Here is a 17,708-nt window from a genome sequence, read left to right as displayed (position 1 = left end):
ACACGTAATATATGTAAATCGTATACGCTACCTCATCCGGCCCGAGGTGGGCCCGCTACTCTCGGATGTTTCCTTACAGTCTTGCTTGACTTACTTGAAGTGAATCCAAAGGGAACCTTTGATCCCGATTTCAATACCAAATGATAAATACTATGACTTCTCTAACGAGGGCACTTCCATGACGATAATGATAACAATGATGTTAGATAAGAGAATATGCCTATGATACGTACTACCGGAACGACTCTATGACTAAGATGACTAAGCTAAGTATCTTATGTAAACATGAAAATGATAAACTAATTTTTGAATCTTATTTATATTTCCTAGCTATGACTTTATTTTCTAAAAGATTTCAAAGTCTATGAACCGTCATCTATGATGCCCCGATTTCATTCTACGTTTACTTTAATATTATTCCCCGTTGGTAGTCTCACCTTAAAATACTCGTTCCTTCAAGGTGAGACAAAGCGATCACGAGTATTCTATAATATAATTGGAGGTCACCGACCTTACGTCACTCCGATGACTACATGATTCTTCTTTGGGCTTTCCTGCGTGCCTATGAGACATATGTATATAGGATACGTAAATGCATATAAGACATGTAAATGTATGTAAGATATGTGTATATATTTTTTTAAAACATGCACATGACGAAAGAGCTAGAGCGCTATAGACGTTGATGTACCTACACGACACACGTATATGTATATGATAAAAGAGCTAGAGCGCTATAGACGCTGATATATGTACATGATATATGCATGTGTATACGGGGAAAATGGAGGTAAGGGCAGAGCGTTATGAACGCATATCCACCTGATCAGTTGGCATTACATGATATGATATCGTCCCGGACGCGGGATGCCCGGACGCGGGATGTGTATATTTATGGTTAAATGGATCGGCTGCCGACGCCTCGGCAATATGAGATGTCCTATTTTATATGTATATGTATATGAACAAGGAATGATTCTTAAAGGAAAGCTAAGTACGCATAGCACCTGCCAAGGGTATATATATATACAAGTTATGTTTCTATCCCAGGACATGTGTTGTAACTCTCTTATGTCATTATACATGATTCATATTTTCTGTATATTACTATTCATGCCTTACATACTCGGTACACTATTCGTACTGACGTCCCTTCTTGTGGACGCTGCGTTTCATGCCGCGCAGGTCAGCAGACAGGCGGATTTGATCCTTAGAAGCTCTACCAGCAGTGTTGACAGTGCTCCAGTTATTCCGGAGCCTCACTTCCTTGGTACTATTTTGTGTATATATATTCGGGCATGGCAGTACTCAGCCCTTTCTATGTATAAGTGTACTACGTCTAGAGGCTCGTAGACAGATATGTACAGTCAGTTAAGTATAGTTAGGTATATGGTGTTTTGGCATGCTAATGTTAATGTATAAGTGATAACGAAGTTTATTAGTCTATGTTCAGAATGACGCCGCTAATGTTAATGTTAAAAACAAAATGGCTCTGTTTACATGGCTTGCTAAGAGGTAAAGGTAAAACGATAGACAAGGGGTGCTCGGTACAAGTATCGGGTACTCGTCACGGCCCCTAGACGGGTCGTGACACTCATACTCTTCGTTGGTCTATTCATTGTATGCTCACGGAGAAATTTTTGAGGTGTAACACTTCCTTTCTTCCCAATCAAGGAGAATAATCTCATCAACACACCAACAACATTAGATACCATCCATATACATGGAAATTAGCTCAATAACACAGCCACAACATGCTCAAAACAGTTCATGAACTCAACAACTATAACACAACACTTTATGACCTTTCCTCCATAACTATTTTCACTTTTAAGACTTGCTAAACATTCAAATCAACTCAACATAAGAGATAAGATGAAGAACATACCTTATACTTGAAGAAATTCAACTCACACAACTTGCCTCAAGACCAAACTCACCACAACATCAAGTAGAAGCAAGAACAATCACTTTTCATGAACTAGTTCAGGATTTTGGAGTTTGATCTTCTCTTAAAATGATTTGGGAAGTTTATAGGTGTTAGAGAGAGCTTAGAGAGACACTAGGGATCTGTTTTGATGAAATAAAATGACGCCAAGTCGTGAAAATCAATTTATAGGAAGTTTCCATCGACTTTCAACTTTCTCGAAATTTCGAGCAAAGTACGGGCCAAAAGTCTGGGCCGTACTTTCATCCCGTACATCAAAATTGCGATTTTCCAGTTGCATTGGAAAAACGATTCGCTGAACTTGAATTTACATAGGTTATGCATTTCATAACTCCTCATATTCTAGGAGATATACCTCTCTCAAGTTGGACCAAAAATTTCTGTCCAAAATTCTCCCAAATTTTTAACAGACTTAATTTCTTCAATTTTCTTGATCCTGGAACCTTTAGACACTTTCTTAGCGCTTGTTAAAAGTATTCCTTAACCTTATAATGGTCTCATAACCTCTCCGGCTTACGTTACTTTACTTACAACGCAAACAACGCAAAAATTGTTTTGAGGTGTAACATGTTGGATGAGCTTTGTGGCTCAAGTGTGTTTTCGAAGGTTGATCTTAGAAGTGGATATCACCAAATTCGAATGAACCCCGGTGATGAGTGGAAAACGGCCTTCAAAACCAATTTTGGCCTTTATGAGTGGCTTGTCATGCCATTTGGCCTAACTAATGCACCTAGCACATTTATGAGATTGGTAAACCATGTCTTGAAGCCATTTATCACTAAATTTGTGGTTGTCTATTTCGATGATATTCTTGTGTATAGCAACACAATTGAAGAGCATGTTGACCATTTGAGGCAAGTATTTGATGTCTTATTACGTGAGAAGTTGTTTGCTAATCTCAAGAAATGTTTTTTTTGTGTCGATAAAGTGGTGTTCTTGGGGTTTGTTGTGAGTACAAATGGTGTGGAGGTTGATGAATAAAAGGTGGAGCCTATTAGAACTTGGCCAACTCCTAAAATTGCATCCGACGTGAGGAGTTTCCATGGGTTGGCGACTTTCTATAGAAGATTTGTGAAGGGATTTAGCACTATTGCCTCTCCCTTGACCGAATGGATTAAAAAGAATGTTCCTTTTGTTTGGGGAGATGAGCAAGAGAAAGCATTTCAAGAATTGAAGTCTATGTTGAGTTCATCACCATTGTTGCAATTACCCAATTTTGAGAAAATTTTTGAGGTTGAGTGTGACGCTTTCGGGGTTAGCATAGGTGGGGTATTGATGTAAGAAGGCAAGTCGTTGGCTTACTTTATTGAAAAGCTAAAAGGGGCTTCATTGAATTACTCTACTTATGACAAGGAGTTGTATGCACTTGTGAGGGTATTGACCCATTGGCAACATTACTTGTGGCACAAAGAATTTGTGATTCGTTCGGATCATGAATCCTTAAGCATTTGAAGAGCCAATCCAAACTCCACAAGATATACAAAATAGGTGGAACTTATTGAACCTTACCCTTATGCGATCCATTACAAGAAGGGTAAAAAAAATGCGGTGGTGGATGCATTGTCTAGAAGGTATGTCTTGTTAAACACTATGACTTCTAGAATTATGGGATTTGAAAGTCTTAAGGGATTCTATTCTCAAGACCCCGATTTCAAAGAGATTTGTGAGGAGTTAACTTAAGGGAAGAGGGTTGACCGGTTCCAACTAGTTGATGGGTTCTTATTCAGGAATGGCAAGGTATGTGTTCCTATGAGCTCATGGAGGGAGTTATTTATAAAAGAAGCCCATAGTGGAGGCATGATTAGACACTTTAGAGTGGAAAAAACACTTGACATTCTACAGGAACAATTCTATTGGCCCAAGATGAGGCATGATGTGGAAAAGCTTTGTGGGCAATGCTTGGAGTGCAAACAAGCCAAATCGAAGACTCGGCCTCAAGGTATGTATACTCCCCTTCCCACTCCTATTGGTCCTTAGATTGATATTTCTATGGATTTCATATTGGGTCTTCCAAGAACCAAAAGGGGTCATGATAGCATTTTTGTTGTGGTAGATAGGTTCTAAAAAATGTCTCACTTTATACCATGCCATAAATGTGATGATGCATCTCATGTAGCATCCTTATTTGTGAATCATGTGCTTAGATTGCATGGGGTATCTCGCATTATTGTTAGTGATAGGGACCCCAAGTTTCTTAGTCATTTTGGGAAGAGTCTTTGGGGTACACATGGTACCAAGCTAATGTTCTCTACTTCTTGCCACCCTCACGGATGGTCAAACCGAAGTAGTGAATAGGACTCTTGGGATCATGCTTAGGTGTATGATTGGAGGAAAACCCACTTCTTGGGAGGACCGTTTGCCCTTGATTGAGTTTTCTTATAATCGGTCCCTCTATTCCTCTATTGGCATGAACCCATTTGAAGTGTGTTATGGTTTTAACCCCTTGATTCCCTTAACCCTAACCCGTTTGTCTAGTGATGTTGTTGTGAGTTTAGATGCAAAGAAAAGGGCGACCGAAATGGTGAAAATCCATGCCAAGGTAAAGGAAAGCATTGACAAAATCAACACCAAACTGGCGAAAAGACAAAACTATGGAAGGAAGAAAGTGGACTTCTAACCCGATGATTGGGTTTGGGTTCACTTCTGAAAAGACAGATTTCCCCAAATATGGAAAGGGAAGTTCAGCCCAAGAGGAGATGACCCATTCAAAATCATTATGAAGATCAATGATAATGCCTACAAGATTGACTTACCAAGTGAGTATAATATCCATAATGTTTTCAATGTAAGTGATCTATCTTCTTCTCCAAGAAGGGGAGGATGATATGATCCCAACAAGCTCAAGACCATTCACTCGGAGTCAAGCAAGGGAACTCCAAGAGCTACAAGCCTTATTCATGAAGAGGGAAACGTTGGAGGAGCTTAAGAGGAGGCCTCTCGAGTGTACAACCTTTGGGAGATAGCTTGGGAAGAGATGGATAAGGCTACTACACAAAATGGCTAGAACTGCAAGAGGTCTAGCAGTGCAAATTCTAGCTAAAGGTTGCAACTCTTGGCTAAAGATGCAATTTGGGGCTATAATTGCAATTCAATTGGACATGTGGAATGAAGACCTCATGTGGGGATAATTTGCGCAAAGTGCCACTTTTGGGCCTTTGTTGCAATAAGCTTTAGTATAAAAGGAACCCTTAGTCTTCATCTTCACCCAACGTTAAATTATGATGAAAACCTCTTATAAGTGATAGTTTGTTAAGCTTAGTTAATAAAGCTTTAGTTGTGTTAATCCATTGTTGGAATTTCAAACCTTTATCCATTGAATTCATTTGAGAGTTGCACTTTTGTGGATTCAAACTTGCTTCTCTTATTGATTCAAATAGTGTTGGTTCTTTGGATTGAATCAAATTGAGAAGATTTGGGTTTAACATACCCAAATTTGCTCATAGGTTCATTATTCATTGGGTCACAACTCCTATCTCTAATCATCTTATCTCAATTTCTCTTTTTTTTCTTCAATTTCCGCATTTTAGTTTTAGTTCTAGAGTTTCCACATCTAGGATTCTATCATAACCCAAATTTCTCAAGGATTTTTCTTGCATTTTGAACAACATTCCAGCTCTGATCAACAATGATCTTCAATCATCTGTGAAGGACCTAGTTCTTCCAGTGTTTATGCAACCTAGTTGCTAGTTTAACCAATTCTTTTAAGAGACATGTTAAGGACCTGGTTCTTATGTATGTTTGTCCATCATTCTTGTACATTATTTGATAATCATCAAAACTTGAATTTAGGTCGGCTCAACAATATTCTTGTTTTGTATTGAGATCAGGCTTTATCCCCCTTATTGTTAAAAAAAAAAAGGCTTTAGCCACCCCCCCCCCCCCCCCCCCTCCTTTATCAACTTTGCAATATACACCCTCGAGGGAATCTTGGTACAAAGAAAATTATTTAATTATTCAATATTTTGAAAAAGATAATATTTTAACAATCGAACATATATTCAAATTAAGATGCCTAGTAGAAAACATAACCATTTTATTTTCATAAGATCACTGTTCGTCCTTTAAAAAATTGACCTAAAAGCAAAGTGGGAATATCATCATCAGAAAATACATATATTAGTCCTAGGTAGCAAGTAGCATTTGATTTGAAATATATATATTCTACTATCTTATAAAAGGCAATAAGCAAGTAGCAAGTCAACATGCCTGCTTGGGAAGATTAGAGGGCAATCTGGTCATTTTAACTAAAATGGTGTAATCTGATTGGCAAAAAAGGGTTATCACTGTAGCTGCTAAATTATCTTTTGCATGACTTCACTATATATTTCCCTTTGCTTTATCATCTCATCAATCACCCCTTCGAAAGCCACAGCTGGCTTTTGATGCTACGTGACCCCTTTTCTCGTGTTCATTGATCCTATGGAGATGCTTGGAGTCTAAAGGTGTACCTGTGGTGTACATTAGGGTGATCAAGGACATGTATGAGGGAGCCAAAACTAGGGTAAGGACAGTAGGAGGAGACTCAGAGCACTTTCCAGTTGTGATGGGGTTGCATCAAGGATCAGCTCTTAGTCCGTTTTTATCTGCCTTGGTGATGGATGGATTGACGCGGCAAATTCAAGGTGAGGTGCCATGGTGTATGCTTTTCGCGGATGACATAGTCCTGATCGACGAGACTCGTAGCGGATTTAATGCTAAGCTGGAGGATTGGAGACAAACTCTGGAGTCTAAAGGGTTTAAGCTGAGTAGGTGTCACGACCCGACTAGGGGGTCGCGACGAGCACCCGGTGCTACCCCACCCGGGCACCCCGTTATCGTACATAACATAACATCTAGGTGAACCATAAGTCAATTCATGCTCTTCTTATCGTTAATCATATTGATCCCATTAGACGACCATCATCATTTAACATATCGTAGGCATCTATTCCACATCATAAGTACGAGGCCGACGAGGCCAACAAAAGATATACAAAACATGGGCCGACATGGCCGAACATCTCTACCCACATACACATGACTACGAGCCTCTAAGAGTATGACATATCGTATGAGCGGGACAGGACCCCGCTATGCCCATAATTACATACACAAAAGAATGAGTACCCAAAAGCTATGGCTCCGAAGGAAATGGAGCTTTGCTATGCAATCTCTGGATAAGCAGCTACGGATCGAGCCTGTCTCCCTGTGCACCTGCGGGCATGACGCAGCGTCCACAAACAAAAGGACGTCAGTACGAAGAATGTACTGAGTATGTAAAGCATGATCAACATCGATATATACATAAGCATAATACATAACAGAAGAAATAGCGTAGGAGGGGAGACAATAATGTCATTGTCATGGCACTTACTTACCTTCCGTAGGACTTTCCATTTTTCATACGTATTTGTACACCTACGTCATCATCTGTATTCCATAATAGTACTCGTACCATACTTGTGCTCATATTCGTATACATGCCCTTATTCGTATTCTTATACCTAGTCTTATCATATTCATATTCATATTATATACATAGCCATACACTTATATACATACATAGCGTGCCCGACCATAAGGTTCGGTGTTTCATACGTACTTAACCAACCAAGGCTCAATGTTATTTCTACCTGGCCCTACCAAGGCTTCAGGGTTATCCGCACCATCTGCAGACGTGCGCGCGCATTTCGTAATCGTATACATACTTCATACATATTCATATACATATATTCTACCCGGCGTTATAAGCTCGGGGTTCATTATAGCCCTTCATAGGCACATATAAGTATAATAGCCCATAGGCACCCTTAGCATCATTATTGTTATCATTATCATTACTATCATCATCATTATCGTTACTTCTATATCATAGACTTACTCGTCATATGAGGGGCGTAGTACAATCGTAGTACATGTTAAGGATCGTGAGCTTATGAGCTCGGAGTGTCAATCATTTGAATACAACATACTCATATAGAGGAATTAGAAATTTGGCCAAGAACCATGCCTTATGAAAGAAGGGTTAGCCTTACATACCTTTTCGTCGGACTATTCTACACTGGCACGTTTCCTTCCAATGCTAGCGTCTATACCTTCATTAATATCATAACAATGGCCATTAGTCATTCACATTACCTAGATTTCTCAATTTGCTTCTAATTCTCCCATATTTATGGTCATGACCTCCAACTTCATCCATTCGTCTAAAGTATCTAGTTCATGATCTTAGTACCATTTATAATACATTCATATCGTAACACAACAACATTCATAATTCAATTCAAACTATTCCTCAAAAGTCACATTTTTTTCAATCCATGTATTTTAATTCTCCAATACCTTAAACATCTTGTAAAAATCATGAATCTTACCTTAGAAGTTGTAGGAACAAGATTTGGTTGATAATACTCCTCTTTGAGCAAAACCCTAGTTTTTCTCCATTTGGATTTCTTGACTTGGATGATCCTTGATGATTCCCTTATCCTTGATTCACTTGTCTTAATGTTATTGATGGCTTATAATCCTTGAAAACTCATATAATAAATGTAGAGAGAAGTTTTAGAGAGAAGTGGTGTAATGTGGAAATGAAATAAAATAAGTCTTGATCCTCATATTTAATGAATTGGAAAATCTGTGCTGGGTGAACAGTGGTCGTCCATGGAGGTTGACGCGTATTCCACTATACGGCTCGTCCTCCATGGGCGTATTTAACCATTTCCAGAACCAGAAGCTGGGCTGCCTTCATGGTGGTTTACGACCATGGTTTACGGGCCGTAAATCACTTTACGGTCCGTCCACCTGGTCGTATTTTACCATTTCTTGACTGGGCATAAAGTTGAGACCTTGCATGGCAGTTTACGACTGCCAGTTTATGGACCGTATAGCAATTTACGGTCCGTATTTTGCAATACGACCACTGGGCAGTTGCAATTCTGCAACTTTCCAAATTTCTTAGACTTCTTATTTTGATCACCCATATCCATGCACATGCATTGCTCACCTCACTTTGCCTTATCTTAGCCAACTTTCTCGTCTTACGTCGGATTCCTTTGAAATCTCGCCTAAGGTCATCAAACGTCGTTCCTTGCTCATGAATGTCATACACTCATACTCGTCGCTAGTTCATTCACTTGCGTACCAACAGAAAATTTTCCGAGGTGTAACATTCTCCCCCCCTTAAGAACATTCGTCCTCGAATGTTAAAGTCTTCGGGGGTTCTATAAAAATTTCGCCAGAGTTTCCCCTACATTATGGCACTGCCATCCTGCCACAACAACCCATAATATCGATGCCACACAGGGCCACTACATAATAACATAAAAATTGTCCACACACGACCCAAAAGCATAAAAGGAAAATATGCATACCTTATGATCTCGACGTCTCATTTTGTACTTCTTCCAAGGGCTGAAATAGATGTGGGTATTTGGATCGCATAATCTCTTCTGCTTCCCACGTCATTTCCTCTCTATTGTTGTTCCTCCATAAGACCTTAACTGAGGCCACTTCCTTGTTTCTAAGTCTCTGTACTTGCCTATCTAGTATGGCAATGGGTATTTCTTCATAAGTCAATTTCTCTGTTACTTGCACATCATTCACTGGGACGATCCTAGTAGGATCTCCAACACATTTCCGAAGCATCGAAACATGAAATACTGGATGAACTGACTCCAAGTCTGGAGGTAGATTTAACTCGTAGGCCACTTTGCCTATCTTGCGTACAATTTCGTATGGCCCAATGTACCAGGGACTGAGCTTCCCCTTTTTGCCAAATCTCATTACGCCCTTCATCAGCGACACTTTCAAGAATACCCAATCTTTCACTTCGAACTCTAAGTCTCTTCGACGATTATCCGCATAGGACTTCTGACGACTTTGAGCCGCTAGCAACCGATCTTGTATGAGCTTAACTTTCTCTATTGATTGCTGGACCAAGTCTGGCCCTATCAACTTATCTTCTCCGGTTTCAAACCACCCAATTGGGGATCTACACTTTCGCCCATATAGAGCTCCATACGGTGCCATTTGAATGCTGGAATGGTAACTATTATTGTAAGAAAATTCAATGAGTGGTAAATGATCATCCCAATTTCCCCCAAAATCTAACATACATGCTCGTAACATATCCTCGAGAGTCTGAATAGTACGTTCAGCTTGCCCATCGGTCTGTGGGTGAAATGTCGTGCTTAGGCGTACTTGGGTCTCTAGACCCTCTTGGAACGATCTCCAAAACATAGTTGTAAACTGAGTCCCTCTGTCGGAGATAATAGATACCGGGACGCCATAGAGTTTTACTATCTCTTTAAGGTAAAGCCTTGCATTATCTTCTGCCACATAAGTCGTTCTGACCGGTAAGAAATGAGCTGACTTTGTGAGTCTATCCACAATCACCCATATATATAATCATACTTACGTCGAGAACGAGGCAAACCTGAAATGAAGTCCATGTTAATCACTTCCCACTTCCAAGTTGGGATTTCTATATCTTGCAACAATCCACCTGGCTTGTGGTGCTTGATTTTCTCTTGTTGGTAATTAGGACATTGAGCAACAAATTCCGCTATATATTTCTTCATCCCATTCCACCAATATATAGACTTAATGTCGTGATACATCTTCGTCGCTCCGGGGTGGAAGGAGTGACGAGAGCAATGAGCTTCTCTCAAAATCTGGTGGCGTAGACTTGCCACATCAGGGACACATAATCTGCCTCGACATCGGAGAACTCCGTCTTCCGAAATATCAAATGATGACTCCTCCATCTGAGGGAGTGTATCTCTGTACTGCATTAGCATGGGATGCTCATATTGTCGCTCTTTTACTTCTGCTACTAGCGATGAAACTACTAAATTCTGAATAGTAGCTCGGCTGCTACCTGAGTCCACTACTCGGAATCCTAGGCTCGCTAACTATTGAAGCTCACGGGCCATCTCTTTCTTTTCTGGTCGTACATCACTTAGACTTCTCATGGATCTGCGGTTAAGAGCGTCATCCACAACATTAGCCTTTTTGGGGTGATACAAGATATCAACATCGTAATCCTTTAGCAACTCCAACCATCGTCGTTGTCGCAAATTCAACTCTTTCTGCTTGAAGATATACTGAAGGCTCTTATGATCTGTATAAACATCCACATGGACACCATATAAATAATGTCGTCATATCTTTAATGCATGGACCACTGCGGCTAATTCTAAATCGTGGGTTGGATAGTTATGTTCATATTTCCGTAATTGTCTAGAAGCATACGCAATCACCTGGTTTCATTGGCGACGCATCAATACTTGCAAGTGGCATAATCATTCTTGTGTGATTCGTGTACATACGTTTCTATACATATACAGGTATCGACATCCGTATTCGTATTCGTAATCATACTCATTTACCCGTCGTATCAATAGTCATATTCATATGCATGTCATGTACATATTCTTATTCGTAATCATATCATACACATATCCTTTACATACCCATTGAGTTATTTACTCGTCAATGTCACATGGTTCAAGGTCTTCGTAAATGATTCCCCTTACAGTGTCAGATGCTTGCTCGATTCAAGTTCGTTTATTTACTCGTAGTTAGACTCATTTTTACATAACTCTCATTCTTTATTTTAGAGTCTATATTTGTCACACCTTGGAGTCCATCATTTCAATCTCTACACTTATATTCTCTTCACTCGCTTCCCCCTGGGTTTTACCTGTAACATCGCCTTTGCTGTTCAGGACCCAAGCCTCATGCGCAACTAATATTCCTTATGCCTCATACTCTTTTACTCTTGTTTTGCACTCCACGTTGGTTTCAAAACCAATCGTAATCATATGGCATTTGTCCTTTGGCGATAGCTTTATTCTATCATTTTACTGCCGTACGGTAAGCTTCATAACTCATGATCATCTTTTCTTTTCAACTGTTACTTCATATACTCTACTCGTTCTAACTTGGTATAAGATATTTGGAGGAGATGCACCTTCCTTTATCCATAACACAATTTCTTCTTAAGCATACGTATTTCGCATATTTCCTTTTCTCTCTATTGTCATTCTTATTCCTCTACATACCTTCCTCCTCAATTTATCTTGTTTTCTCCCGTTTTATAATCAATCCTTGATTCTTCGCACGAGGGACCTTATTCTCAACTTAGCACCGCTTTGTCCTTTAGAGTATGCTGCCTTTGTACAATTTATTCTTCGACAGTCTTGGTCTTTTACATCCAGCTAAAGATATCACTTGTACTCTTGATCATACCAATCACCCACTACTACGACTTTGCCATATCACCTTTCTCTAATTTTCTTTTCAAGTTAACTCCCCCTTTTTTTTCATTGCTACTATCATTTCTTGTCAGTGAAGAACCTCTATGCTGGGCTTTCCTTTAGCAAGGTCTTATAAGCTTTCTCATCTACTTCTCTAGGGCTCACTTGTTGGTTTCATACTTGCATTCACTCCTTATTCATATAGAACATGTCACATCTTTAGTCGTTTCCTTGCTATACTTTACTTACTCCGTATCCCAGTTCTCGCCATGTCTTCATTATATCCTGATAATAATCAACTCTACAAGTGACACTTCTTGGTCTCATTCGCAAGCCGGTTCGCAAAATAATATAAACCTTACGAAGTAAGTATACTCAACCAGTTACTCCTCCTAATCGGCCCTCTTACACTTCACCATGTAAGTCATTTCACCACTGTATTCACATTCACTATAACCCTTCATATTCGTATCTCTGTCTCCGGGCGCTGTTACTTTATTTTGCTAATAAACTTATCGTAATTTACTCGTGCTTATACATCCAATCGCTACTCCAGTATCGCACTTTATTAGAGTTACACTTTCTCCTCCATGTCATGTTTTAGTGCTTCCAACCCCCCTTTGTTTTACTCTAGCACTTCTCTTTACCGTATCAATATCGCTCTCATCACTGCCATTACTATCAATTCAATACTATCTAACTCGACTCCTGTAGTCATTAACAATACTCCTAACTTAGTCGGATTCTGCCATTACTCTTTTGCACATCATATTTTCCCGTTAGGGCATATTGCAAGCTTATATCCTATCTCCTTTAGATTCTGGGAAAATTTCGGCAGAGTTTCCTCTGTATTTCTTACTATCTCAAAACCAGCACGCAGCAAATACCAACAATGCCTCACAGGGCCAATATATATATATATATATATATATATATATATATATATATATATATATATATACGACATATCTCAGCCACACAGGGCTCCCACTTTCAAGTAAAAGCACAAGGACGTTAAAACTTACCTCATATATTGCACTTCGAGATGTACCTGATCCTGTAGCGATCTGCCCTGTTACCTCTCCTATTTCTCTTTCATCCTTCAGCTTTACATTTCAATCATATCTCAACATTTTTACTTTATTCGACGCATATCTCTGTTCTGATATATCCAATTTGCTTAGTTCTCAACTTATAGCTGAACTTATCATCAGAAGACACATTTAATCAATTCCTCTATCATATGAACACCGACTTACTTTCACAGCAATAAATTCATCATCATAGTATTATATATTACGATAACGTAGCCTCAACAAAAGGGCTTACCCCCGTAGCTTTCATTGTCATCAATCACTTTCTTCTATCATTACCAACCTTCCGCTGCAATCAGGGGTTAGTATAAGGAATCTCATTTCCTATGGCTTAGCTCTATCGCACGATCTTAGAGATGAAAGAAGGTCATTCATTCCTAAAATGTCCGCAGCTTCCTGTTTATAAGTGTGGCGTGCAACACACCCATAACCAAGACTCTACTAGACACGGCTCGTAGACACATCCTAGGACTGAACTGCTCTGATACCACTTTTATCACGACCCGGCTAGGGGGCCGCGACGAGCACCCGGTGCTACCCCACCCGGGCACCCCCTTATCGTACATAACATAACATCTAGGTGAACCATAAGTCAATTCGTGCTCTTCTTATCGTTAATCATATTGATCCCATTAGACGACCATCATCATTTAACATATCGTAGGCATCTATTCCACATCATAAGTACGAGGCCGACGAGGCCAACAAAAGATATACAAAACATGGGCCGACATGGTCGAACATCTCTACCCACATACACATGACTACGAGCCTCTAAGAGTATGACATATCGTATGAGCGGGACAGGACCCCGCAATGCCCATAATTACATACACAAAAGAATGAGTACCCAAAAGCTATGGCTCCGAAGGAAATGGAGCTTTGCTATGCAATCTCTGGATAAGCAGCTATGGATCGAGCCTGTCTCCCTGTGCACCTGCGGGCATGACGCAGCGTCCACAAACAAAAGGACGTCAGTACGAAGAATGTACTGAGTATGTAAAGCATGATCAACATCGATATATACATAAGCATAATACATAACAGAAGAAATAGCGTAGGAGGGGAGACAATAATGTCATCGTCATGGCACTTACTTACCTTCCGTAGGACTTTCCATTTTTCATACGTATTTGTACACCTACGTCATCATCCGTATTCCATAATAGTACTCATACCATACTTGTGCTAATATTCGTATACATGCCCTTATTCGTATTCTTATACCTAGTCTTTTCACATTCATATTCATATTATATACATAGCCATACACTTATATACATACATAGCGTGCCCGACCATAAGGTTCGGTGTTTCATACGTACTTAGCCAACCAAGGCTCAATGTTATTTCTACCTGGCCCTACCAAGGCTTCAGGGCTATCCGTACCATCTGCAGATGTGCGCGCGCATTTCGTAATCGTATACATACTTCATACATATTCATATACATATATTCTACCCGGCGTTATAAGCGCGGGGTTCATTATAGCCCTTCATAGGCACATATAAGTATAATAGCCCGTAGGCACCCTTAGCATCATTATTGTTATCATTGTCATTACTATCATCATCATTATCGTTACTTCTATATCATAGATTTACTCGTCATATGAGGGGCGTAGTACAATCGTAGTACATGTTAAGGATTGTGAGCTTATGAGCTCGGAGTGTCAATCATTTGAATACAACATACTCATATAGAGGAATTAGAAATTTGGCCAAGAACCATGCCTTATGAAAGAAGGGTTAGCCTTACATAACTTTTCGTCGGACTATTCTACACTTGCACGTTTCCTTCCAATGCTAGCATCTATACCTTCATTAATATCATAACAATGGCCATTACTCATTCACATTACCTAGATTTCTCAATTTGCTTCTAATTCTCCCATATTTATGGTCATGACCTCCAACTTCGTCCATTCGTCTAAAGTGTCTAGTTCATGATCTTAGTACCATTTATAATACATTCATATCGTAACACAACAACATTCATAATTCAATTCAAACTATTCCTCAAAAGTCACTATTCACCATTCATGACCTAGTTGACCACATTTTTTTCAATCCATGTATTTTAATTCTCCAATACCTTAAACATCTTGTAAAAATCATGAATCTTACCTTAGAAGTTGTAGGAACAAGCTTTGGTTGATAATACTCCTCTTTGAGCAAAACCCTAGTTTTTCTCCATTTGGATTTCTTGACTTGGATGATCCTTGATGATTCCCTTATCCTTGATTCACTTGTCTTAATGTTATTGATGGCTTATAATCCTTGAAAACTCATATAATAAATGTAGAGAGAAGTTTTAGAGAGAAGTGGTGTAATGTGGAAATGAAATAAAATAAGTCTTGATCCTCATATTTAATGAATTGGAAAATCTGTGCTGGGTGAACAGTGGTCGTCCATGGAGGTTGACGGCCCGTATTCCACTATACGGCTCGTCCTCCATGGGCGTATTTAACCATTTCCAGAACCAGAAGCTGGGCTGCCTTCATGGTGGTTTACGACCATGGTTTACGGGCCATAAATCACTTTACGGTCCGTCCACCTGGTCGTATTTTACCATTTCTTGACTGGGCAGAAAGTTGAGACCTTGCATGGCAGTTTACGACTGCCAGTTTACGGACCGTATAGCAATTTACGGTTCGTATTTTGCAATACGACCACTAGGCAGTTGCAATTCTGCAACTTTCCAAATTTCTTAGACTTCTTATTTTGATCACCCATATCCATGCACATGCATTGCTCACCTCACCTTGCCTTATCTTAGCCAACTTTCTCGTCTTACGTCGGATTCCTTTGAAATCTCGCCTAAGGTCATCAAACGTCGTTCCTTGCTCATGAACGTCATACACTCATACTCGTTGCTAGTTCATTCACTTGCGTACCAACGGAAAATTTTCCGAGGTGTAACAGTAGGACCAAGACAGAGTACTTAGAGTGTAAGTTTAGTGAAGCACCTCAGGAGGCTGGCTTGGAAGTGAGGCTTGGTACCCAAGCCATCCAGAAGAAAAGTAGTTTCAAGTATCTTGGGTCTATTATGCAAGGCAGCGGGGAGATTGACGATGATGTCACACATCGTATTGGAGCAGGGTGGATGAAATGGAGGCTTGCTTCCGGAGTGCTATGTGACAAGAAGGTGCCACCACAACTTAAGGGCAAGTTCTACAAAGTGGTGGTTAGACCGACTATGTTGTATGGGGCGGAGTGTTGGCCAGTTAAGATTTCTCACGTTCAAAAGATGAAAGTTGCTGAGATGAGAATGTTGAGATGGATGTGTGGCCACACCAGGAGTGACAGGATTAGGAATGAGGATATTCGGGACAAGGTGGGAGTGGCCTCGGTGGAAGACAAGATGCGAGAAGCGAGACTGAGATGGTTTGGGCATGTGAAGAGGAGAGACACAGATGCCCCAGTGCGGAGGTGTGAGAGGTTGGCCATGGATGGTTTCAAACGAGGTAGGGGTAGACCAAAGAAGTATTGGGGAGAGGTAAGTAGACACGACGTGGCGCAGTTACAGCTTACCGAGGACATGACCTTAGATAGGAGGGTTTGGAGGACCCACATTAGGGTAGAAGGCTAGTAGATAGTCTCATTATCCTGTCTTATTAGTAGTCGCATTATCGTAGTATAATTTCTTGTGCTCTGATTTATGCTATTATCTGTTATTTCCTGTGTTTTGATTATTCTATGTTATCTGTGTCGCTTGCGTTACTTCATTTCCATATCGCTTTGAATCTCTTAGCCTTATCTGACCTCTTTTTATGTTTTTTATTGAGCCGAGGGTCTTTCGGAAACAGCCGTCCTACCTTGGTAGGAGTAAGGTCTGCGTACACTCTATCCTCCCCAGACCCCACGTTATGGGATTTCACTGGGTTGTTGTTGTTGTGGTGTATTGATTACCCAAAGAGATCTATCATGTTCAGGCTTAAAATTTAAATATTTTTCTAATTAAATTCTTACAGATTTTACCAAAGTTTTAGAAATAATAATATAGTAAGTTACTACATATTTTTGTACTTTGTGCCATATTAAACATTTTAACCCAAATTTAAAATGTTTATATGTTTGATTTAAATTTATAAGCTAATCAAATCAAGACAAAGAGAATAAGTATGTTTTTGGTTAATTAACGTACACCGGGCAAAGTGATATTTGTACACTTAGATTAATCGAATCAAAATTTAATCGATTATAGCAGGTTCACGTTATCAACTTATGCTTAATAGTATGTTAGTAGTTTTAATTATTCTAACGGCTCAAATTGTAAGGAAAGGAGCTTCATTTTGTATGCGAATCTTCTTCTTAAAATACTAATAAATTTCATGAAACAAATTATATGAGAAAATTTGAGTTTTAACAATCTTAACATTTGTAATCGCACTTAATAAAGTGAAGTTATAAGTGTATAATACTAACT

At 39.6% G+C, this 17,708-nt stretch overlaps 1 protein-coding gene across 1 annotated transcript; it reads left to right on the top strand.

Annotated features, from left to right (window-relative positions):
- Positions 1-6,468: 6,468 nt before the first annotated feature.
- Positions 6,469-17,118, top strand: LOC132602294 (uncharacterized). Its single transcript, XM_060315210.1, has 2 exons — positions 6,469-6,697; positions 16,208-17,118. The coding sequence occupies exons 1-2, from the start codon at positions 6,492-6,494 to the stop codon at positions 16,869-16,871; spliced, it is 870 nt and encodes a 289-aa protein (XP_060171193.1). The 5' UTR covers positions 6,469-6,491; the 3' UTR covers positions 16,872-17,118.
- The last annotated feature ends 590 nt before the right edge of the window (positions 17,119-17,708 follow it).

Source organism: Lycium barbarum, chromosome 7, assembly GCF_019175385.1.
Source record: "Lycium barbarum isolate Lr01 chromosome 7, ASM1917538v2, whole genome shotgun sequence".
Lineage (NCBI taxonomy): Eukaryota > Viridiplantae > Streptophyta > Magnoliopsida > Solanales > Solanaceae > Lycium > Lycium barbarum.
This window is presented reverse-complemented; position numbering and strand designations above follow the sequence as displayed.